Below are 24,700 nucleotides of genomic sequence, written 5' to 3'. Positions count from 1 at the left end.
ATCTAGATGTTTGAGAGCGAATTACAACTCTGTATAAGAAAATGGACAGTTAATTGTAGTGCTACAAAGTCAGGAAACGCTCAGCATTCTGAGGTGATGAAGGAATCGAGAATGTCTCATTTCTCACTTTTTAGGTGTATTGTAATGGCACTGGACAAGTTACATCAAGCAGGGATGAGCCACCAGGGGAATGAGCTGGCATTACACCAGCAAATAGCAGGAGTGCCTATAAAAATGGCAGCTTTGCACAGCCACATGCGCTTTATAGAACCAGTGTGGCAAATGGTGAGCAGTCCTTTTAAGGAGAGTGAGTCACCTCAAAGAGCCATGCAAAGATAAAAGAATCCATCCATAGTGGCGCTTAGCACTGACGCTACATTATTGCTTTTACTTTTTTTTGTTTAAAACGTTATCTCCAAAGCTCTCTTTTGCATCTCCTGTTTTAACCCTTTAGCCTCAATTTTATCACTCGTTTGCCTGTTAATCCCCTTTCCAAAATCTATTACTCCTTGTTTGCTGTTTTAGGTACAATCAACATGCTGGCACAAGGCTTCTGTGTCCACTTAATCCCAATTGTTTACTGAGAAAGCAAAAGTGGATAGAAAAGACAATGTTAGTTGTGAAGAGGACGCTGTGCACAGGCTTGCAATAATATAGTACTAAGAAATTTTACAGGAGTTATGTCAGCTGTTTCAGACTTTAATGGAAGTGGTATTCACACATGTCAGATGTCTTTAATTCTCTGTCTGTAAAATAACTGATGTGCATCAGCCACAGTTTCTAGTAGGATAAGGTGACCTGATTCTCCTGGGCCCACTATGGAGCAGGGATGGGTATTAGATCTGGGTGGAAGCACGTCTGGGTAGTTCTCAGTGCGGTAGCTTTTAATGAGTCAACCGTATAATTATATTTTTTCATATTTTGTGATTCTTTGTAATGCCAACATAAGAACATAAACATATTTGTTACCAACATTAATTCTTGTCACACATGTGCAAATAGGAGTCAGCTAAAGGGCTTGAGTAACTGTAATGCTACATCAGACCAGGGGGTGGTGGAATGTGCTGACCATCACTCTCAGTTTCTTGCAGACCATTCCTGGGAAATCCCGCCAGGTACCGGCGCCTCTGATGATGTCACTTCCGGTTCCGGTGCCTGTGACAACGTCACTTCAGGTTCTGCTGCCTCTGACGACGCCACTTCCGGTCTTGGTGCTTATGATGATGTCACTTCCAGTTCTGGAGACATCACTTCCGGTTACAGCATAAATTACATAATTTCCTCCACCAGCCTTTAAAACCGCTATCTTACCTTCACATATTCAGTTCTGTTTTGGACTCAGTCTTGTGAATAACTTTGCTTTGATTTCAACCTTTCTGCAGCCAGGACATAATATACGGGTGGTTGCCCCAAACTTTTGCAATCGTCTGGAGTCATTTTGTGACATTCTGCTTGCACATAAATCAACACTGTAAAAGTAGAAGGAGATCCAGTGTTCTGCCAAAGATAGAAAAAGGCAGAAAAAATGACATTTGAAAAGAACAGGAGATGGAAGAGACAAAACTCATGGCCAGGGTCAAAATTACCAGGAAGTCAACATGACACCAAAACAACAATGCCGGAAAAGTCACAAAAATTTGTTTTTGTCTTTTTCTGTTTTTTTCTCTTCTTCTTTTCTTTTGATTTTACTCTTAATTATGTTACTTGTTATTTGTTTACTGAATTGTGGACGAGGACTTATGGAGCTGAGCATCTAACTGACATTTGCCTTTTGGGCTCAACCTCCAATTATCGTGCAGTCAGCTGAAGGGCTTCAAGTGAATATAAGACTGAGCACTGCTTTGTTGTTGAGGCTCGGGCATAATACTCTTGCACTCCGCATCTCTCTCTTTTGCCAAATCCTCCTCCTCCTCTTCTTCCCTCTAAATAGTCAGTTTCTACTTCTTTTTTGTGGATAAATTGTACTGACTCAAGTCAAGACAGTGGAATTTTGAAAATGGGATTAGTAGAAAAGACATGGTCAGAAAGCAGGCAGAAGTCAATACCAAAGGGACTGTCCATGTATCATCAAAAAACATGAATGGTAACCCAAAAATCAAAGTCTAAACCCAGAAAAAAAATTCTGTTAAAAAAACCAGAAAGTCAGTTAGAGAAAACAACAGCTAAAAGAAATCCTCATATTGGATAATCAAGGAATCTTTGAGCAAACCATGATGCTGACCCCTCCAGATGAAGTCAATTACTGTGCTCTCCTGAGTGCTGTTGGGATTGATCACCAAGGCAACAACCAACACTAACTCATCAAAGAGCTGGCATTCAATAAACAAAAGGCCGTCCTGATAAGATACAATGAAACTTTAACGTAACTATTGTGAATAATTCCAAATCGATGTGAAGTTCACATTCCTCAGGGTTCATAACTATCCATGAAAACTACATTCCCAACAACCATAGAGAGGCAGGGAAAAGTAAAGTTAAATAACTCCTTACGACATAAATCTGGTTTCTGTTTATTAATCTTGTTCATAATTCAGTTTATTTAATGCGGCTGATTATGTTAATCATTTTTATCTCTTTAATGTTTAGATTATTGATGAATTGCTCAAGGCGTGCATGGGATTGTAGCTATACTCCTTCCTTAGTAATTCAACTTGGTTATTAAGAATTTGTTTATTTCTTATTGAGTACTGCCATTACCTCTTTTGTCTTTGTTTCTTTTTTGGCATTGAATATTTTATTCTTTTTGGTTATTATTTAATACATCTATTTACTTAATTGGTTTAATTGACTAATAGTGAGACCAGCTTTGTTATATGGGCTGGAGACAGTGGCACTGTCCAGAAAGCAGGAGACAGAGCTTGAAGTGGCAGAGTTAAAGATGTTAAGGTTTGCATTGGGTATGACGAGGATGAACAGGATTAGAAATGAGAACGTTAGAGGGTCAGCTCAGGTTGGGACACAAAGTCAGAGATTGCGTTAGTTTGAACATGTGCAGAGGAGAGATGCTGGGTACATTGGGAAAAGGATGATAAGGATAGAGCTGCCAGAAAAGAGGAGAAGAGGAAGGCCTAAGAGAAGATTTATGTATGTGGTGAGAGAAGAAATGCAGGTGATGGGTGTTAACAGAGCAAGATGCAGAAGACAGAAAGATATGAAAGAAGATGATCCGCTATGGCAACCCCTGACAGGAGCACCCGAAAGAAGAAGATTTTTTGTAGGATTTTGTCAGGTTTTCTCTTTTTCCCCTTATAATTTCATTATGCTAAACAACTGCTCTGCTCTAGTCATATAGACATAAGTATTGGTGCAATATGTTACTCATGTCACAATAATAATAACAACAAAAAGAGGCAGACTCAGTTTTAATATGCATAACGCTAACCACAAACGTATATAAAACCACTCAGCAAAGATACTGGTAGAATTACTTACAGCTGAGGTATAATTCATAAAAAAAGGTGCTGATGCGAATGGCGATTAAATATAATGCACTGACATAAACCAATTAAAGTGCTATGTGCAATAACATGCAGAGTGAAGTGTCTACATGAGCTGCTGCAGTGGATAATCAGAAAAAATCTAAAACAGGGGCAAATAAAGATTTTTTTAAGAACAAGCAGAGACATCTAAATGGGCCTGATATTCACTATATGGTAAAAAGGTATGTGGACACCTCATCCAACTGTCCTGGTCAACTGCAAGTGCTGTTATTATGAAGTGGAAGCATCTAGGAGCAACAACAGCTCAGCCATGAAGTGGCAGACCATGCAAACCCATAGCGCAGGGCCGCTGAATGCTGAAGCGCATAACATGTAAAAATCTCCTCTCTCTGCTTCATCACTTACAACAGAGATCCAAGCTGTTTCCTAAAACAACATCAGCAGAACAACTGTGTGTTGGGAGTTTCATGAAAGGGCTTTCCAAGGCTTAGCAGCTGCACACAAACCAAAGATCTATATGCGCAATGCAAAGCCTTGGCGGGTGTGGTGTAAAACATGCTGCCATTGGACTCTGGAGCAGCTGAAATGTGTTATCTGGGGTGATCACTCATACTTCACAGTCTGGGTTTGGTGGACAGCAGGAGAACCTATCTTCCAAACTGCATAGTGCCGACTTTAAAGTCTTATGGAGGAAGGATAATGGTCTGGACTGTATTTTAGGGTTTGGGCTAGGCCCCTTGGTTCAACTGAAGGATACTGTTGTGTGTTGTGTGCTTCCAATATTTTTGCCACAGTTTAGGAAAGGTCCTTTTCTGTTCCAGCATGACTATTTCATTGTGCACAAAGCCAGGTCCATAAAGGCATAGTCTGATGACTTTTGTCGGTAGAAACAAAAGTGGCCTGACCTCAACCTTACTGAACACCTTTGGGATGAATTAGAATTCTGATTATGTGCCAGATCTGTCTACTCATCCAACATCTGTACCTGACCTCGCAAATGCTGTTTTGACTGAAAAGGCATAAGTGCCCACAGACACCAAATGTTGTGGAAAGCCTTCCCAGAAGAGTGCAGGCTATTATAACAGCAAAGCTGGGCTAACTTGATAGAAACGCCAATGGTTTTGGAATGAAATATCCAACAAACTCATATAGATGTGATGGTCAGGTGTCCACAGACGTTTGGCCATATAGTGTATGAGACATGTGGTCATCGTATCGTAGGAGTGATTTCAGAATTACAAATGCAGTTCTTTCAGTTCAACATAGACTGCACTTTCTTTGTTTAACTTTCTTTATGTTCCTAAAGGAACATTTCCTAGAATGTTTCAGGTGGAGTTAGTCTTTGATGGGACCTTGTTCTTAAGAGAGAATAACTTAGAGAACATTTGAGTTCCAGAAGATAATTGTTCCTGGAACTCTTTTGCTCTTGAAAGAAATGATTCCTGAAACTGTTTTATTTCCAGATAGCAGCCTAACCTTTGGTTCTGAGTAAAGCATTTTTGAGTTTGTTTCTATTTTGGATTAAAATATTTATTCTGAAACTTTTCTTGTCCTTCTAAAGGTTAACAATTTTTTGTCTTAGTTATTCAAGACTGGATGAATTCAATTGTGGAACTTATTATTTTTTGACTCACATTTGATTTGTTGGCCCTGTGATGGTGCGAGTTAGCTCCTTGCTCCCACTGTAATTTTGGGAGCCTCTTAACACCATCAATAGTCATGGCTGAGATGAGCTGAGCAAATGAAGACTGTGAAAGAAACATTAACTGCTTGCAAGATACTTAGAGATAATAGCCGACAAAGCCGTTTTGCTATTGTGGCAGGTTATTCATACAGGCGTCTGTCATAAGACAGGGTGCAGCAAGCTGACCGAGGACAACTTCAAGTTTCTTTAGGAATGCATCTATTCGACATAAGAAAGATGACCTTTCCTTCTTTAGGGTCTATCTGACAAGTAAAAAAAAAAATAGAAACAGATGGCTCATTCGTGTAATAAAATAAAATGCTTAAATAAACGATATTATGCTTTTCTTATAAATAAGGGGGAGGAAGAAGAAATTATAAAAAGCCAATCTAAAATTGTAACTTGGCTCTTCTGCCTTGCAACGTAGAATCCAGGTACTCATCTGTGATTGAAGAAAAAATCTATTTGATTGAACTTGTCCTGTCTTCCTCGGGGGGTTTTCTTCCACAGGACAAACACACCAAGCAAAGGGATGGTGAAAAGTACAAGTGCTTTTATTAAAAAGAAGTCAAAACAAAACAAGTATTCAAAAAGGGCAGTGCTTCAAACAGTGCATTAATAAATAAATAATTCCTAAAAAGAAGGTGACTCTGTGGAAGTTAAAATCAGAATAAATAAGTCCATTAAAAAATACAGGCAAGAAACTGTCCTTTTTCATAAACCCAGTGCATTCTTCTTTCTCACTGGTGGCTCCCCTACTTATCCTATACGGGCCTTGCCCTACCGACAGATGTGGCTGACCAGGTCCAGGTCCCTGCCATCCCACGGCCATGGTAAGGCTCCTTCTCTGGGCCTAGGCTTGGATCCTCAATGGCTATGGCGCTCACAGTGGAGCTCTCCTCCCAAGCCTCCTCGACCCCTGCTGCCTTCCCGCTCCTCTGCGGCGAGCCATACATGCTCCTGGTCACTCCTGCTCCTCAGACACGTTCAGCTGGAGTGACCCAACTTTAACCCCCATGAGTGATGGCTACACACTCCTGTCCAGGGGCTCTCTTCCCAGCTGCCTGCGTTCTCTCCCTTGATCCTGCTCCCTTTAGCTCGCTCGCATTGTCTCCGTCTGCCTCCTGCCTTCTTCTGTCTCTTTTTCTCTTTAACCTCCGTTCATTTCTTTTCTTTTCTTTTCCTTTCATTTTTTTATTTTCCTCACTCTCACGTTTCCCATTTTAAATGGGGTTGTGGCACAGTTGCGGCAATCAGCAGCTCCCAGTGTCAATCAGGGTTGCGGCCGATCCTGCACCTGCGCACTAAGTGCCGGGCTGTCCGCTTCTGCATCGCGGACCGAAACTGATCTCACCCCCTCTACCATGCCCCCACCTGAAGACGCGAGTCTGACGATTACTTATTTAAAAGATGCCAATCCGTCACTTTACAGGCCCTTCAGAAGACTCTTTTGGAACATAGCATGTCACTCACTTCCTTTTGCATCTGTTGCTACAGTATATAGTTCTAGATAGATAGATAGATAGATAGATAGATAGATAGATAGATAGATAGATAGATAGATAGATAGATAGATAGATAGATAGATACTTTATTAATCCCAAGGGGGTATATGGATGTATAGTTTGAGAAAGGTCTCTGAATCATAACTTAAAGTGATATGACACGAAAAAGGGATTTGAGGAACAGAGTATGGTCATCTTACATGAGATTATAGTAGAATACAATAAGCAGGTGTCATTAAACAAAATACCTCTAAACACCAGTTGGAACCACGGGGGGTAAACACAAATGCTAAGTTTAAGTGCAAACTATGTAAAAAGAAAAGCAAAAAAAAAACCAAAACAAATTGTTATTAATTTACTTATATTTGTCCTGGATAAAACTTCTTGTAAACAAAATTAAGATGACTATTACCTGCAAAATGTGGACCTGAATGTCAATTGCAAACTTGCACACTTGCACACTATGTTAACAGCGATTGACATAAGCATCAACCCTTGCAAAACAAACAGACCGACCCCAATGACATTAAAAGAACACACCCTCTAAACTGCATTCCCTAAAGAAATAAATAAAATAATGAAAGTCTCTTTAAAATCATTACTGAAAATGATAAAATCAGCACAAATATTGCAAGATCCTAACACGTGGGAGCACTGCGAGACCCCTGTCCCACAATGCCCTGCATTTCTCCTTCTCTAGTCCATGGTTGATGTTTGAAGTTTGCCTGCCTTCACTCAAGCCCTGTTGTGCCCTAATTTGCCATTATTATTTAAACAGGCCTCTGGCAGTCTCTCATCATAACATCACCAGATGTAAAACTTGTATCTTTTGCTTCGATTTGTTTCATTTCTCCTATATTTGGTATGAAAGGTTTAGATATATATAAAAATATTTTTAACATTATTCTTGAGTTCTTGTTTTTTCCATCTTACATTTTCAGAATTTTTTTGTGCTTACTGTTTCCTTACCTATTTCATTTTTCTTTCTTTCTTTCTTTCTTTCTTTCTTTCTTTCTTTCTTTCTTTCTTTCTTTCTTTCTTTCTTTCTTTCTTTCTTTCTTTCTTTCTTTCTTTCTTTCTTTCTTTCTTTCTTACGTCTTCATGCCCACACTTACATAACGCCATTAACAGCTTGTGTCTGACCACACAATACGCCTGCATAGCTCTCTCAACAGGAGGATAAAGGTGGACACAAAAGATATGATGATAATGTGGCCAAGATTTATGATGTGAAGACCACCTTTGACAACACTGGTATCCAAGGATAAATTAAGGTGCACTATGTCCATTAAAGACTTCACAGTAGGTCTATTTTTAGAAAAGAACATCAGATGTCAACTGTAAGTTTAGCTTCCTAATATTTCCAGCACAAAATCCCACAACGCTCTAATAGATTCAGTCAGTCCTTGACATTCTTTCTTCACTGGCTGTCAGGAATTGCTCAACTGTGTGGCACATCACATTAGGGAATAAAGACAACACACCTAATGTGTTCATGTAGAGTACCCTTTGTGTATTTCTGTGCAGGTATCGTTTAATTTTACGTTACTGACCACCCCTCAGATATCACAGAATAAGTCAGTGTAAAGAATTGGATAGTACGTAGACTCCTATAAAATCAAATAAAGTTTCCAGAATACCTCCTGTTATGTGGATTAGGAAGTTTGTGATTGCCACACCACAAAGCAGTAGTCCCCTCAGATGAGCCCTCCAGATTTACTTCATAACAAGCACAATGCTAACAGCTGCAGCCTCCAGAATGCTACAATCAGTGAATCTCTGTGCCCCCACACCATGAAGGCACCATACACACCGTGGAATGAAGAATGATATTTCTTCATTCTCGGACTGACTGATCATGATTCACTTTTTTTTTTTTTATTTTGAGCCTTTTACATTCTTTCCATATATCTAAGACTTTTTTCTCACAGAGATCTCACTTTTATTATTGCGTTTGACCCTTGATATTTTACAAACGTTGAAAATATTTTGATAATTGTGTGCAACCATTTTGTTTTTATAAGGGTATGGCTATTTTGGAAGCTGTTTTATTTATAGGTGCTACGCACATAGCTATTGTGGGACAAGCTACACTTGACAGCATATAGGTTGGAGCTGTGCACTTCTAGGTTGTCCAAGATCGTGGATTATTGAAGAATTATAACTTTCTGTTTCTCTGATTGCATTCCACCATTTTTGCTACAGATAATTTATGGGTTTAGATTTGCATTTTGGTGTGTTGCCGAATGGTTAATCAGTGTTTCCGGGCTTAACCTATTTAAAACTTTTTGGCAATGATTTGACTTAGTGTTTTAGTTCTGTTTCTGGTTTTGATCTCCTTTATTTGCTATCCTATCATTTAGTTCTCATGTCCTGCCACATTTTTCCAACACTGGCGGAACAGTGAGGAGCATTGCTGTCAACTAGTGCCCTAGAGTACCTTCTTAGGGCCTGGTATCTGAGCTTTTCAACTTCTAAACACCGGCACACCATCAGTTGTGTATTTATGATTATGTCACTGTCTGGACGTGGTGACTAAACTTATGCATTCCACCACACAAGAGGATTTTCAGGCTCTAAACTAGGCAAGGAGACAGAGTGGTGGCTCTGAGGCTAGGGATCTGCACTGGCAATCGGAAGGTTGCCAGTTCAAATCCCGTAAATGCCAATAGGGATTCTGCTCTGTTGGGCCCTTGAGCAAGGCCCTTAACTCTTTTAGGGCTAATTTTTTTTTTTGTTTCTTTTCTCCCAGGGCTGAATATTTTTCCAAAAACTAACTTTTTTTAAAAAAAGAACACAAAGCAATTGAAATCAACAAAAAATATTTACTTTTGACAAATGTTACTGTCTTGCATATTGTATGAGCCTGCATACTATATGATTTCACATACAGTACATATCACATACATTTTACACAGCAAAGTCCTGCAAAGCCTGATCTCGCTCAAAGCAGCCAATTTCAGTCATTGCTACATTGCACTGTTTACAATATGTGTTGCTTTGGTGCCTACTTTTCAATTGTCTGATGCTGCACTTTCTCACATATATTGTTAGTGTGTACTGTAGAGAGACAAGTCACCCATTTGCCATCGTGCCATGCCACTGCCACCAAGTTTTCTGAATAACACTTTGCAGCATCACGTACCTATCATCACGCTGCATAACCTGTCCAAAGCCACCAGGGGACAAAGCACGTTTGGACCAATGCTCCCTGAAGTTATATCACCAGTTCTGTCCCATCTCTATTTGTAATGCCACAGCGTGCTTCATCTCGTCTTTTGTTGTGGGTTTCCACTTTGATAATCGAGAATGCGATACAAGCACAGCCCGCGATTCAAAAAATTTCTCTGCCTACCTGGTTTGTCTCGTCTGACAGTAGCTGAAAAGCAGCATCAGGAGAGAGCAGCCTGAAGTAGTTCAGCAGCTGGTGATCTGTTGTGTCCAACAGCAAGCCATGCCGTCTTGTGAAGTCCGGTAGCCCACGGATCAATGTCTGTGTATTCCTCCCACGCGAACCTTGCCGTAGATGCATCGGCTGCGCGAATGCGTTCAGCTGGCAGCGGATCAGCTGGCGCGGCATCGGCTGGTGTCCGATCAGCTAATGCCGGCTTCTCACTCTCTTGTTCGATCTCCTGATCACTGTCAATAAAATCCGATTCTGAAAAATCAGAGTCCGACTCCGTGATAATGCGCAAAACATCGTCTGCTGAGTGTTTTCTTTTCTGCACTCGCTTCGCTCCCTTGTGATATGTCGATGCCATCTTGCCATTGTTTACATTATGCAACTCACGCACACGCAAGGATTAGTTGCCGAGTCAACGAGTCTAGCATTCCTCCAAGCACAGAGGGAATGCCTGCGACGTGACAGTGAGTTTTGTCGCCATAAACAACTGATTGTCGCCCTCTATCCCTGGATTTTGACTTTTGTCGACATTCGCCCTCAATCCCTTCTGTCGACAAAAGTCGACATCCGCCCTAAAAGAGTTAACCTGCAATTGCTGAGCGCTTTGAGTAATGAGAAAAGCACTATATAAATGCAAAGAATTATTATATCTTTTTAATCTAAATCAGCGTGGTAGAGAACAGAATTAGAGATAAAATAAAAATAGCAATAATCCAACCTGTAAAGGAAAATAAGTTGCTTGGTTTTGCTTTGCCCTCTAAAAACTAGCCTTGTATTAAACACAAAGCGTCTGGAATGAGTGTTGTATAATTCAGCATACCCCTACCACCAGAGGGTGGCACTTTGTAATCATTTGGTAAAATGTGGATGTGCATAAGTAACAGAGTAGTAAAAAAAAATGACTTACTTTAAGTGGCACATTTTTGGCTTCAGGGAACTCTCGCTCATCTAGTCGCACCCAGCGTTGCATAAATTGCTGCACAATGGGATTTTCAGGATTGATAATCTGAAAACCGGTTATGTTTGCACCACCTTGGAGGACCCTCTCTAAGCTCACATTTGAAAAGCCCTGTGAAGGAAACAAAAAAGGAAAATAACTTGACAGAAGACCGCATTAGGAAACATAATATTGTTTTCAATTACTTTTCTTCACGGAGACTAGCATGGTTTGTCATAATAGAATGCATGTCACCAGTGAAAATCTCATTTCTGGGAAATTTCCTGAAGGCGACAAGATGGCAAATGGGACTCACGGCTGAGGCTGTCTGCCAGTGAAGCTACTCAGTGATCTCCGCCCCTCAACTCTTATTACATGTTCTTCTGCATTTGATTACCAAAGGAGACCCCTTTGGTGACACAGCTCTTTTGTTAATTCTAGGTGTCTGTTACAGCCATAGGGATTCTGGTCGGTCCACTAATGACTATAAAGGCATGAAGATGGCAATGTATGTAGTACAAAGCAGAATTTATTTCCTCTCACTCGCTTCGTACACAATGCGAAAGGGTGATTATTTTAATTGCTTTTAGGGGGAATGTGCCATTCAGATGCACTCATCTGCCAATCATAGTTTAACTGGTAAAGACGCACCACCCCTTTTTCACCCCATATGCAAATAATGAAATTAGATTTGCTACAAGTGATTAATATGATGCAGGCATTAGTTAATCAGAATAAATCTCAGCAGCACAAACCATCTGTTGTTATGTAGTGCCACCTACCAGGTTAGCCAGCATGTAGTGGTAGCCTCGACTGTGCTTCCCAAGGCTCACGACCTGAAGAAAAGAAAAATTTACCATTAGCATTTACATTTAAGTGCAATCATGCAAAGTACAGTAACAAAGGTCATGATTTCATGGTGTCCAACCATATTCCATATGCCAAATTTTCCTGTGAAGAACATCTGAAAGAGTTTCAAATGAAGACTAATTAAGACAAAACTTTCTTTCAGGCAGAACTCTAGAAAGTTGAAATGTGCTGCTTAGGATCACCCAGCAAATGAGCGTGAACCACTGGTTAGATTTGTACCTGAACATCAACTTAACCTTAGCTACTTAGATTTTCATAACAAGGTAGCATGGCATAAGAACACCTCCCTTACCATCCAAGCTGAAGTGACTCACACAGCCAAGGGTGCTTAGGCTGGCTGACAAATGTGTGGAAGAGTGGTATCCCAGATGCAAAAGCTAAACTGGGTTGACATACACATGTTATTAAAGGAAAGGCAGAATTCAGAGATGTTGGATAAGCTATTCATATTTTAACATAGAATTCAAGTGAAATAAGTCACCCTGTGTAAGGTCGATGAAAGCACACTCTGATTCAAATTAGCCTGAAGTCAGGCCGAGGAACACTGCTCTTCTTTATTTTGTGCTGGCATCTTGGAGTGTGAGGTTGCAAATGAGATGAAGAGACTCTGAAAACTGATGGATGTTTGGATTGGACTTTATTTTTAGAATGCAAGCCTGTGTTAGTTTAAAGTTACTCTGCCAAAAACAAGAAAATACATACATATATTTAAATACATATATATATCCATCCATCCATCCATTATCCAACCCGCTGTATCCTAACTATAGGGTCACGGGGGTCTGCTGGAGCCAATTCCAGCCAACACAGGGCACAAGGCAGGAAACAAACCCTGGGCAGGACGCCAGCCCATCGCAGATATATATATATATATATATATATATATATATATATATATATAGTCATATGAAAAAGTTTAGGAACCCCTCTTAATTCTTTGGATTTTTGTTTATCATTGGCTGAGCATTCAAAGTAGCAACTTCCTTTTAATATATGACATGCCTTATAGAACCAGTAGTATTTCAGCACTGAAATTAAGTTTATTGGATTAACAGAAAATATGCAATATGTATCATCACAAAATTAGACAGGTGTATAAATTTGGGCACCCCAACAGAAATATTACATCAGTACTTAGTTGAGCCTCCTTTTGCAAATATAACAGCCTCTAGACGCCTCCTATAGCCTTTGATGAGTGTCTGGATTCTGGATGGAGGTATTTTTGACCATTCTTCCATACAAAATCTCTCCAGTTCAGTTAAATTTGATGGCTGCCGAGCATGGACAGCCTGCTTCAAATCATCCCATAGATTTTCGATGATATTCAAGTCAGGGGACTGTGACTGCCATTCCAGAACATTGTACTTCTCCCTCTGCATGAATGCCTTTGTAGATTTCGAACTGTGTTTTGGGTCATTGTCTTGTTGGAATATCCAACCCCTGCGTAACTTCAACTTTGTGACTGATGCTTGAACATTATCCTGAAGAATTTGTTGATACTGAGTTGAATTCATCCGACCCTCAACTTTAACAAGGGCTCCAGTCCCTGAACTAGCCACACAGCCCCACCGCATGATGGAACCTCCACCAAATTTGACAGTAGGTAGCAGGTGTTTTTCTTGGAATACGGTGTTCTTCTTCCACCATGCAAAGAGCTTTTTGTTCTGACCAAATAACTCAATTTTTGTCTCATCAGTCCAAAGCACTTGGGTCCAAAATGAATCTGGCTTGTCTAAATCAGCATTTGCATACAACAAGTGACTCTGTTTATGGCGTGAGTACAGAAAGGGCTTCTTTCTCATCACCCTGCCATACAGATGTTTTTTGTGCAAATTGAGCTGAATTGTAGAACAATGTACAGATACACCATCTGCAGCAAGTTGTTCTTGCAGGTCTTTGGAGGTGATCTGTGGGTTGTCTATAACCATTCTTACAATCCTGTGCACATATGCCGCTCCTGTATTTTTCTTGACCTGCCAGACCTGGTTGGTTTAACAGCAACTGTGCCTGTGGCCTTCCATTTCCTGATTACATTCCCTACAGTTTAAACTGACGGTTTAAACCTCTGAGATAGCTTTTTGTAGCCTTCTCCTAAACCATGATACTGAACAATCTTTGTTTTCAGATCTTTCGAGAGTTGCTTTGAGGATCCCATGCTGTCACTCTTCAGAGGAGAGTCAAAGGGAAGCACAACTTGCAATTGACCGCCTTAAATACCTTTTCTCATGATTGGACACACCTGTCTATGAAGTTCAAGCCTTAACGAGCTAATCCAACCAATTTGGTGTTGCAAGTAATCAGCATTGAGCAGTTACATGCATTCAAATCAGCAAAATTACAAGGGGACCCAAATTTTTGCACAGCCAGTTTTTCACATTTGATTTAATTTCATACAACTAAATACTGCTTCACTAAAAATCTTTGCTCGGAAAACACAGCAGTACTCAGATGTTCCTAGGAAATGAAAGACATACCACTGTTATCTTTTTTGTTGAAAGTAGAGTAAATTATTATGCAGGCTGAGAGGGATTCCCAAACTTTTTCATATGACTGTATATATATATATATATATATATATATATATATATATATATATATATATATATATATATATATATATATATTTGCAGCTGGAGATCCACAAAGGGAGAAAATGAATCACGTATCATAAAGTTATTTTTATTCCTGAGCTTTCAGCCCCTATCAGGGGCCTTCATCAGAGGATAATGCTTAGACTTACAAGAATCAAAGACAATATATAGCAAAAATTTGGTGTGTGGCAGGGAGTTAAGTTAGTGTTTTGGGGGGGTATTGGTTGTAAAGTTTTATTTATTATGAACATGTTCTTAAGTTTGCATATGCTGGGTTTATGTCCAAATGTCTGTTAATGGCGTTCTCATTTGATAGCCAAGATTCAGCCAGCTCTTTTAGTACTGGCCTTAAACCTTCTTCCCAGTTAAATGTATGTCAAATTGATTTAGTATGCATATAGATCATTAATCGTGAGTCCTTCCTTCTGACTCCGTTGTGATGTTCCTGTATATGTGTTGCGATTCTTTTTGATGTTTGTCAAATGTATACCGCTGGGCAAAAACTGCATGGAATGCTATAAACTGCGTTTCGTGTTTCTGCTGTTGATTTCTTGTTTTTAGCATTAAAGAGGACCGTGCTCAGATTGTTCGTGAGTTTGTGTGCTATTCTGATGCCTGACTTGGTCAAGATGCGTGCTGCACCTTCAGACACCCTGTGATGATAAGGAAGTGAGTACCAGGTAGGATGTGGGTACTGGTTCAAGTCGATTGTTTGTTGAGTTTTTTTAGTGTCTCCTGTGTAAGCATTGTTTAATGAATGTTTTTGAGTATCAGTTTGAAGTGAAAAAAGACAGAAAAGATAACGTCTTTCATTCATTTTTGTCTCCTTTGTATTACAATGGGTGTTGACTCTTCTGAATAGAGTTTTAACACCGCTCCGTTTATGAGATACTGGGTGGTTGCTGGTGAAGTGTAATATCTTGTCTGCATGGCATTCCTTACGGTAAACACTTGTGGTCAGGGTGGCGTCATTATTTATTTCAATGTAGATGATCATAAAAACTACTTTATGATACGTGATTCATTTTCTCCCTTTGTGGATCTCCAGCTGAAAATATGCAAACCGTATCAAAGACCTTCTCTTCCATATATATATATAAATATATATATATATATATATATATATATATATATATATATATATATATATATATATATATATATATATATCCATCCATCCATTTTCCAACCCGCTGAATCCGAACACAGGGTCACGGGGGTCTGCTGGAGCCAATCCCAGCCAACACAGGGCACAAGGCAGGGAACCAATCCTGGGCAGGGTGCCAACCCACCGCAGGACACACACAAACACACCCACACACCAAGCACACACTAAGGCCAATTTAGAATCGCCAATCCACCTAACCTGCATGTTTTTGGAATGTGGGAGGAAACCGGAGCGCCCGGAGGAAACCCACGCAGACACGGGGAGAACATGCAAACTCCACGCAGGGAGGACCCGGGAATCGAACCCAGGTCCCCAGATCTCCCAACTGCGAGGCAGCAGCGCTACCCACTGCGCCACCGTGCCACCTATATATATATATATTGTGATGGATGGCTGGCCGCAGATTCCGGCCGCAACCCCCAGGCCGCCAGGAGGAGCTATCCGGACAGCATGAATGTGCCCCGAGTTCCAGCAGGGCCTCATGGACTTTGTAGTTTCTACACACAGCTCTGCTGGATACCTTGGGGGCCACCGGGAGTCGCTGTAGGGGGGCCCGTGGGCTCTTATGTGCCCTATAACCTGGGAGTACGTCATGGTCACATGACAGGAAGAAACGACGTGCTCCCGGATTGAAGAAAAGGACTGTTTACCCTGACCCAGAAGGAATAAGGAACTGGTGGACTGTTGGGCAGGAACACATCCGGGTCATGGTGTATAAAAGGACTATGGGAAAGCCCAGACATTGAGCTGAGCTGGGAGGTAGGGTGGCGAAGTGTCTGGGCGAGGAGGAAAGAGTATTGTTAGTGATTGTGAATTATATGAGTAGTGTGGAGTGGAGGGTGCTTTGTGCACGTGATTACAGTACAATAAAGAAGTATTGTGCTTATACCTGATGTTTGGAGTGGTACCTGAGGGTTCAAGAGGTGGACAAAAGCCTTAACTGCTACAATATATATATATATATATATATATATATATATATATATATATATATATATATATATATATATATATATATATATATATAAATATATATATATAAAGAACATGTACACAAATAAAAAATACAAAGATAAATTAATCATATAAATGATTCCTCTATTGCTCTTTAATGCAATATTAGATAACCAACAGTGTTAAGAAGACAGAGGGGTACATATAGTCAAAAGAAAGATAGATGAAGTAAAAATTTCATATCTCCAGCTGCTTAAATTACTAATAATATTATAATTTATGTACTTTATTGTCATGAAATGCATTTCTATATGTTTCTCAAAAGCACATATACACTAGTTTGGTTTCCAGTCAGGGCACCTTCTATGTGGACTTTGCATGTTCTGTCTGTGATCTTATTTCTTTCCTGACAACATGCGCAGATATGCTGGTTTGTAAAAATGACTTTAAGTCTGTACTGGAAATATGGGCTCAGAAAAAACATTTGTAGATGGAAAGATTAATAAACCAACTCAAATAAATAAATATGCTTTGACAGATGGATGAATAAAGGACATTAGTATTGGAAAAATTGCCAAATTGAATGGAAAGAAAAGCAAGCTAAAAATAGTAAAAACAGTAAGTGGTACTACATTTCTTACAGAGTATTGCACATGTTGAAATGTGAAGAAACTGGGGCATTTTGAAAATTAGCATTACACTACATGTTTCACACTTTTTGAGTAACCATTTATTTTGAATTTAGTTTTCACTCCCCAAGCAATGTAAATAGTGCTGATCAGCAAAATTCACCAAAGTATTTCTCGCAGCAAATTTGCTGGGTTTACTGGGGACCTTATTTGCCAAATTTTTCCCTTAAAATTATTTATGCAGCTGACTTAAGTACACTCCTTCACAAAACTTTCTATTTACAAGGTTAGCATGACATCAGAGAGCTGCAGCACTTGTTGTCTGACAGGCATGTCACTACCTGAACTGTGCTACCTGCCTGATTTGCGTCATGTGTGTGCAGCACTTTCACACTTATGTACTGTAAAGTATACTCTATCTCACACTTTATGGTGCTGCCCAATCTTCTTTGTGCACGTGTGAATAATTTACAGCGTATACATGCATGCATCACGTCACTTTCCAATCAGTACTCCCTGGATTTGCACCCTGCATGCATTAAAAAAAACCTTCACTCAGCATTACATTTTAGGGTAGGGCCCAATCTGCAGTATGTTCAGTTAAGGGATACATTACTTGACTATAATAAGAACATTATAAAATACTTTGTTGTTGGGCACAGATTCATTATACGTTGTGTCTTCACGGCTGGATTAAGCATGTTATGTTCCTCTCTGTGTAGCACAGATTGAGTAGTGACCACTATAACACCAATCCCTTAAACCACAGGGTGCTAATGAGGGTGTTAATTAGTTGTAGAGGTAGGAGCTCGGGAGGCAAAGAGAGAGAGACAAAGGACTCAAAGTATTGTGGAGTGTAATTTGACTTCAGGGAGGCACGGTGGTGCAGTAGATAGTATGAATGCCTCACAGCTCAGGTCACGTTTTTGACAACAATAATCAGTCCAAGCATAGCTGCCAGCTGCTTCCATAGCCCTCAGGGACAGTTAAAAGACCATTGCACCATTATAATCCACCGAAAACTTATTTTTTTCTTTTCCTATTCACTTCTATGCATTTCACAGAGTATGCCAAAATTCTGTAACCTTTTGTTTTTTTTGGCTAAGGCAGGCTTTGCTCATCACTAAATGTAACTGAAGGACAAAAAGGAACGTGTCATTGCAAATGTGCGAATGCATTAGACTCTGGGCATGTGTTTTAATTACAGTAATCAGTCACTGGTTAATTTTTTATAGTGCCGTGTCTAATTAGCACTGTCACTATCACTTTACAGGAAAATTAAAAAAACCAATGTGGAGCATGAGCTAAAGAATGATCTAAATGTACGTAAAAGCAGTTGCAGACTACAAGATGGTTAAGAGAAGATGGTGTCCAAAATGGCAAGTAAACGCTCATTCATCTTTTATCAAAACCGTCGTATTGTTTAAAAGGTTATTAGAGGGTTAGAGTCAATAGCAGTAATCAACCCTGGATGATCCATGAAATAGCACGCTGATGTGCGAACCCGCACTCACTCTAATGGTGCCAACAGTCAACAAGTAAGCCAAATAGCACGGCTTTGGATGTGAAATAAGGGTTGACTATTAAAAAAAAAAGTCAGAAAAAAAGGTTTTTTTTTTGTTTGTCTCAGGTCCATAAAATTACGATTTCACTGCAGCGCATTCCTCCGTAAGTGTTATAATTCAAAATCTCATACCACTATTTAGAAGGAATACAAATCAAGGACATCACATTACATTTGCAATGTAAATTGACTTTAAAAATGAGACTGCAAGACAGACTGTAACATTCATTGATGAAGCCTAGCAATCAATACAATTTGTTATTCTATTACCATTTTGTAACACGTTTAAAATTCTTCTCATCACTAATCATGTTTCAAAACCATGGATAGCATTAATGCCATTACAGCAATCCTGCACCGGTTGTGGGAGTGTGTGTGAGGGAAAATTAAAATAAAAACGTCTCTTTGAGTGCTGGATTACTGGAGCGTGTCCATCTTGACAGTGGCCCCGTGTGGATTATCGAAAGGCGAGCGTTTTGTGGAGAAGTTGAAAGGGACCGGACTTAAAAAAAAAAAGGCTGGCCCTGCTTTCCTAAGGCAACCGCTGTAGCCCTTAAGTAATTTGCCGACTCTCTCATTTTTCGACACGATTAAGGACTAACCTCAGCAAAAGATTTATTTTAACCTTATACAAGGCAATAGCCTGGTTTATTTAAAAGAAAAACCTTATAACGTATTCATTAAATTTAAAATGAAACATGTTAGATCAGGAGAAGCTTTACATATATTCCTAAAGAAAATGAAATATATTAGATTTGCCGCAGATGGCCTTTTCATGACTAATGGACATTAAAAATAAGGCAAAAAAAAAATCCCATTTACTTCTCAGATATTGCTTTAGCTCTGTGACAAAGCCCCTCAGTACTCTGCATGGCTGCCTGTCACCATCGACAGGCTTTTAAACTTAAAGAAAAATAAAAATGGAAAAAATGACTGAATAAAATTGCAAGCCTCTCATTTTTGCAGCGTCTTTCTGCGGGGCTGTGCAGAGTCACCACGCTCTTGCGTCCTGCTGCCTTATTAGCCGTTTTAAAATGCACATACATGCATTTTAATTGAACTGCTCACTGTGGTTTAGCTGATGCATCTGAACTCGGTGTCAGTCATCAGGCGAGGGTTTGTGACGGGGTTATTCAGACCTGGTAATTGAAATCAAGGTCACAGAAAAAAGAGAGAAAGAAATGCATGGCAGAATGCCAACAGGGGGTAGAGTCTACAGATTTCAGAAGAGAGTTTAGGCTAGGAGGTTGGACAGTTTTATAATATTTTACTTTATATAGCATATTTTATATAGGGTGAGCTACTTTTTGGGTTGTAACCACTTTTCTTAGTTCTTCTCCTCACTTAGTTTATGCTACATCTCTTTAAGCTCAGAGAAATGTTCGTTTTAAGCAACAGTAGATATTTTGGATGCCAGTATCGTCATTAACCACTCAGTCTGTCATCTACAGTACATGCACGAGACTAAAGGCAGCTGGATCACAAAACTTCATATTTATACGCCTACGCACACTCCTGCACTTGTAGAGATGGGTGAACTGAGTAGAAAACAAATGGTAATTACAGAGCCGCATTGCTCTTTAAGCTTTGTTTTTGTTCATCTCAGCTTCCATCTCTTTCTGTGTTCCTCAGAAATTCAGATGTGTTAGCCTCAGCAGGCCAGGAGTTATCTTAGTTAAACTACTAGGAGATGTAACGGCTTTTACCATTCTGAAATACTGTTTTTGAATAAAGACCGTGTGCTTTAGCGGTTACAGCATTAGATTTTTAAACAGTTCAATGCCCTGATTCAAGTCACTGAGATATTTAGATGTCCCTGAATGTGGAGGAGCAGAATGGTTGGGGGTGGGGGGGGGGGTGGGGGGCTGTGGTTGACACTCACAGATCTAACATCCTATAGTGAATCTTGTATCTAGTCAACGTCTGTGTGGAGTTTACATGTTCTCTCTGTTTTTGGAGTTTACTTTGTGTACATCCTGAGGACATGCACACTAGGTAAGTTGGTGATTCTAAACTGGCCTTGTGTGAGTGTGACAAGGCTCTGGGTTGGAATCACCTTCCATGCTGGGAAGATTTTGCTTTGTCTCCAGACCAATCCTAATGCTCCTTCCCTGCTAACACTGAATTATATTAAGCCAGCTTGAGAATACAGTAGACCCCCGTGAAGTCATGGTTCAGGGTTTGCTGACATTTTTCCATCAGATTTTTCCTTAGAACCTAACTATTAATTGTTAGTGGACAGCGCACATATCCTCCACAATTTTTTATGGCTTTTTTCTGTGCTGTAGAGAGAACAGGAAGCAACTGCTGTGGGAAACGTGGTTTGGGATGGTGAAAGTAGCCTGTTTGCTTCATCAGGCCGTGATCTTCAGCTCTCTCTGGATCGGTTCGCAGCCGAGTGTGAAGCGGCTGGGATGAGAATCAGCACCTCCAAATCTGAGACCATGGTCCTCAGCCAGAAAAGGGTGGAGTGCCCTCTCAGGGTTGGTAGCGAGATCCTGCCCCAAGTGGAGGAGTTCAAGTATCTCGGGGTCTTGTTCACGAGTGAGGGAAGAATGGAGTGTGAGATCGACAGGCGGATCGGTGCGGCATCCGCAGTAATGCGAGCTCTGCATCGGTCTGTCGTGGTTAAAAAGGAGCTGAGCCGCAAGGCGAAGCTCTCAATTTACCACTCAATCTATGTTCCTATCCTCACCTATGGTCATGAACTATGGGTAGTGACCGAAAGAACGAGATCGCGAATACAAGCGGCTGAAATGAGTTTCCTCCGCAGGGTGTCTGGGCTTTCCCTTAAAGATAGGGTGAGAAGCTCAGTCATCCGGGAGGGGCTCAGAGTAGAGCCGCTGCTCCTCCGCATCGAGAGGAGTCAGATGAGGTGGCTCGGGCATCTGATCAGGATGCCTCCTGGACGCCTCCCTGGGGAGGTGTTCCGGGCACATCTAACTGGGAGAAGACCCTGGGGAAGACCCAGGACACGTTGGAGGGGCTATGTCTCTCGACTGGCCTGGGAACGCCTTGGGATTCTCCCAGAAGAGCTAGAAGAAGTGGCCGGGGAGAGGGAAGTCTGGGCACCTCTGCTCAAGCTGCTGCCCCTGCGACCCGACCTCAGATAAGCGGGAGACAATGGATGGATGGATGGATGGATGAAAGTAGCCAATCCAAGAGCGTTATTCATTTCTCCTTGCTGCTGATTGACTGCTGCCCTGTGACATGTCTCCAGCTGAGTGTCCTCGTGTTTTCCGTTTTGTTATTGTATTCGTTCTGTTATTCTTAAACGCACAAGATGTCGCCGAAATGCCCTGCACCTTCTAAGGCTTCTGGCACTGATCCTAAGTGCCAGAAGAAGTTTAAAACACTCCAGGAGAAGGTTGACCTACTGGATTTGCTCCGGGAACTAAAAAGTTATGCGGCAGTAGCGCCCCACTATGGCATTAATGAAAGCACCGTATGCTACATAAAGAAGAACGAAGCAGCGATCTGGAGTACCGTATCTGTAAGTTTCTATGATAGTGCCAAAAAGGTAACAACCGTAAGGAATAAAAATATCGTCAGGATGGAATCTGCCTTGGTATTGTGGATTACCGACTGCAGGAAGAAGAACATCCCCTTGGATGGTAACATCATCCGTGAGAAAGCATGGAAATTGTACCATCAGTTCGCTACAGGAGACAATGTAGCAACTTGCCATCACAATGTTCCTGAAACCTATAAAGAAAAGCCAGCATGAAACCCCACCAGAAGAATACCCATCCAAAGATACAACTCCTTCTGAAGTGCAAAAGAAGAGGTGCCACCTGAGGAGTTTTAAATCCTCTGCATCGTAATGCACAGCTACTTCATCATCATTATCATCAATATCATTCATCATTGGTGAGTACCCATACATTTTACTGTATTTTAATTAAATGAAATTATTATGTATTTACTCTACTTATAACAAAGAAAATGACAGCGCATACCAAAGAAAATGCGCTTGCATGAATTACAGTACGTATAGCGGTAACATCTGTATTTTACATTCTAGCACCGCGGGAGACATAGCAGTACAGTACTGTACAGTAGACGGGTTTACCTTTACATTCTGTTTTTAGGTAATGTATTAAGGTAATTTTTTAGGTAATGTATTAATGTGTTATATTGAGTTTGCAATGAAAACTCTAGGAACAATGCTCTAGGAACGTAACCCCCGCGAATTTTGGGGGTGTACTGTATTATATTATAATAAAGACACTATATAAAATAATTTCCTACATTAGATTGCTGTTTACTTTATGGATCAGATGTCAGATATGAAGCTGAAACAGCCCCATCAGCACTTAGTGGAGAAAGTGCTGTGGAGATTTCTCCCGGGCTTGAGCTGTAAGCTGAATTCTGAATGTACCGCAGCCTTCTGGCTTTTAAATGTCACAAATGAACAGTCGTTGCCTTCTGTGTCGGAGTGCAGTGGATTAATGCTCTGCTTTTTCCCTCCAAGCCTTTCATTGGAAACTACCCCTATTACACAGAGACAGAAAGTCATTAGGATTTTATGCCTTTCTTTGTCCTCTGGGATGCATGGTCAAGGAATGGCAGCTGCTTCCTCTTTGTTTGCCCACATAAACCTCAAAAAAAACCTCACCATGTGGCTCACTCAGGTCATAAAGGTAACAAAAGTAAAGAATCCTCAGCAGGCTGAGTACCTCCATGCTGATTGACCACAATAATATGAAATCAGTAAGATGACTGTTATGCTCTGAGAGACCCAAGTTCTTGATGGCACATGGTCTTAGTGTTACACAGACAGTGCCCTCTATCAACACAAGACAAGACCAGGGGCCTCATGTTTAAAGGGTGCGTATGCACTCACTTCAAGATGTATAAAAACTAAACTTGGCATAAAACCGCGCACATTTTCATGGTAGCATCAGATTATGCGTTTACACTTTTCTGCTCGGTTTTACAAACTGTCAGCACCCAGCGTCAAAGCAGTGCTACTGTTTCTGTGGTCTTCTTTTCTTTATCAGATTCACATCAATGATGCAGGCTTTATCAAATACACCAAAATTATATGCATATCATTTAGAAGTTGAATTCACTTGATTGTAATCATTCTGTAACAATATAATGGTACACGGAATTCCAACTACCATAGCTGCTTTAGCGTTGTTAGAAGACATCACAAATGGAAGTATCAGAAGAGAGTGAGTATTTATAGATGATGATGACTGGCTTCTAAGTCGATTTCGATTTCCAAGAGTTATCCTCTTGGACCTTTGTGATGAACTGGTGCCTGCTTTACAAAGGCATACTTGGAGGAATTGTGCTCTACCTGCTCCTTTGCAAGTTCTGTCCACTCTTGCCACAGGAGCTTTTCAACGTGAACTTGCTGACCAATTGGGTATTTCTCAGTCATCACTGAGTTGCGCCATGCCAGCTGTATAGGATGGTATTATCCGCTTATCATCCAGATATATAAGATTTACTTATACTATGGATGAACTGAGAAACATCAAAGTGCAATTCACAGCAATGTCTAGTTTTCCAGATCTAATCAGAGTGGTCAGCTGCATGCACAGTGCTACAGCCAGGGACGAAACCAAAAGAATGAACTGGCATTACATCGTATGTATCTGGAGAATCTATAAAAACGGTAGCTCCGTACAGTCACAGGTGTTTTTTCCAACTAGTGTGGCAAAACGCAAGCAGTCCTTTTAAAGATAATGAGTCACCTCAAATAGCCATGTAAAGAGCAGAGAATCGATCCGTTGTGGCGCTTGGCACCAACGCTACACTATAAAGGCACCTTCAGAGAATGAATTTGCATCTGTAAATAGAAAGCATTTTCACTCTAAAGTGCGTCGCATTGTGCAAACATGTAGTGTGCTACATAATATGGCACACAATCATCGCTTGCCTGTACCTGAAGAGATGTGGTGTGATGAACCTGACCCATCAAATGATCAACCAAATCAGACA

At 40.5% G+C, this 24,700-nt stretch overlaps 1 protein-coding gene across 4 annotated transcripts in view; it reads right to left on the bottom strand.

Moving 5' to 3' along the window:
- Positions 1–24,700, bottom strand: part of LOC114662111 (glutamate receptor 3) — a 410,431-nt gene that overhangs the window by 119,460 nt on the left and 266,271 nt on the right. For all 4 annotated transcript variants that reach the window (XR_007936331.1, XM_028815450.2, XM_028815448.2 and 1 more), the window contains exons 5-6: positions 11,752–11,805; positions 10,940–11,101 (exon numbers count right to left, since the gene is read on the bottom strand). Coding sequence is in view for 3 of the 4 variants with exons in the window: in XM_028815450.2 (XP_028671283.1) it covers positions 10,940–11,101; positions 11,752–11,805 (216 nt within the window). In the remaining variant the exon portion in view is untranslated. The remainder of the gene's footprint in view (positions 1–10,939; positions 11,102–11,751; positions 11,806–24,700) is intronic.

The sequence above is a fragment of the Erpetoichthys calabaricus genome, chromosome 12 (assembly GCF_900747795.2).
Source record: "Erpetoichthys calabaricus chromosome 12, fErpCal1.3, whole genome shotgun sequence".
NCBI classification, from domain to species: Eukaryota; Metazoa; Chordata; class Cladistia; order Polypteriformes; family Polypteridae; genus Erpetoichthys; species Erpetoichthys calabaricus.
The sequence above is the reverse complement of the archived record's forward strand: the minus strand, read 5'-3'. Positions and strand labels throughout refer to the sequence as shown.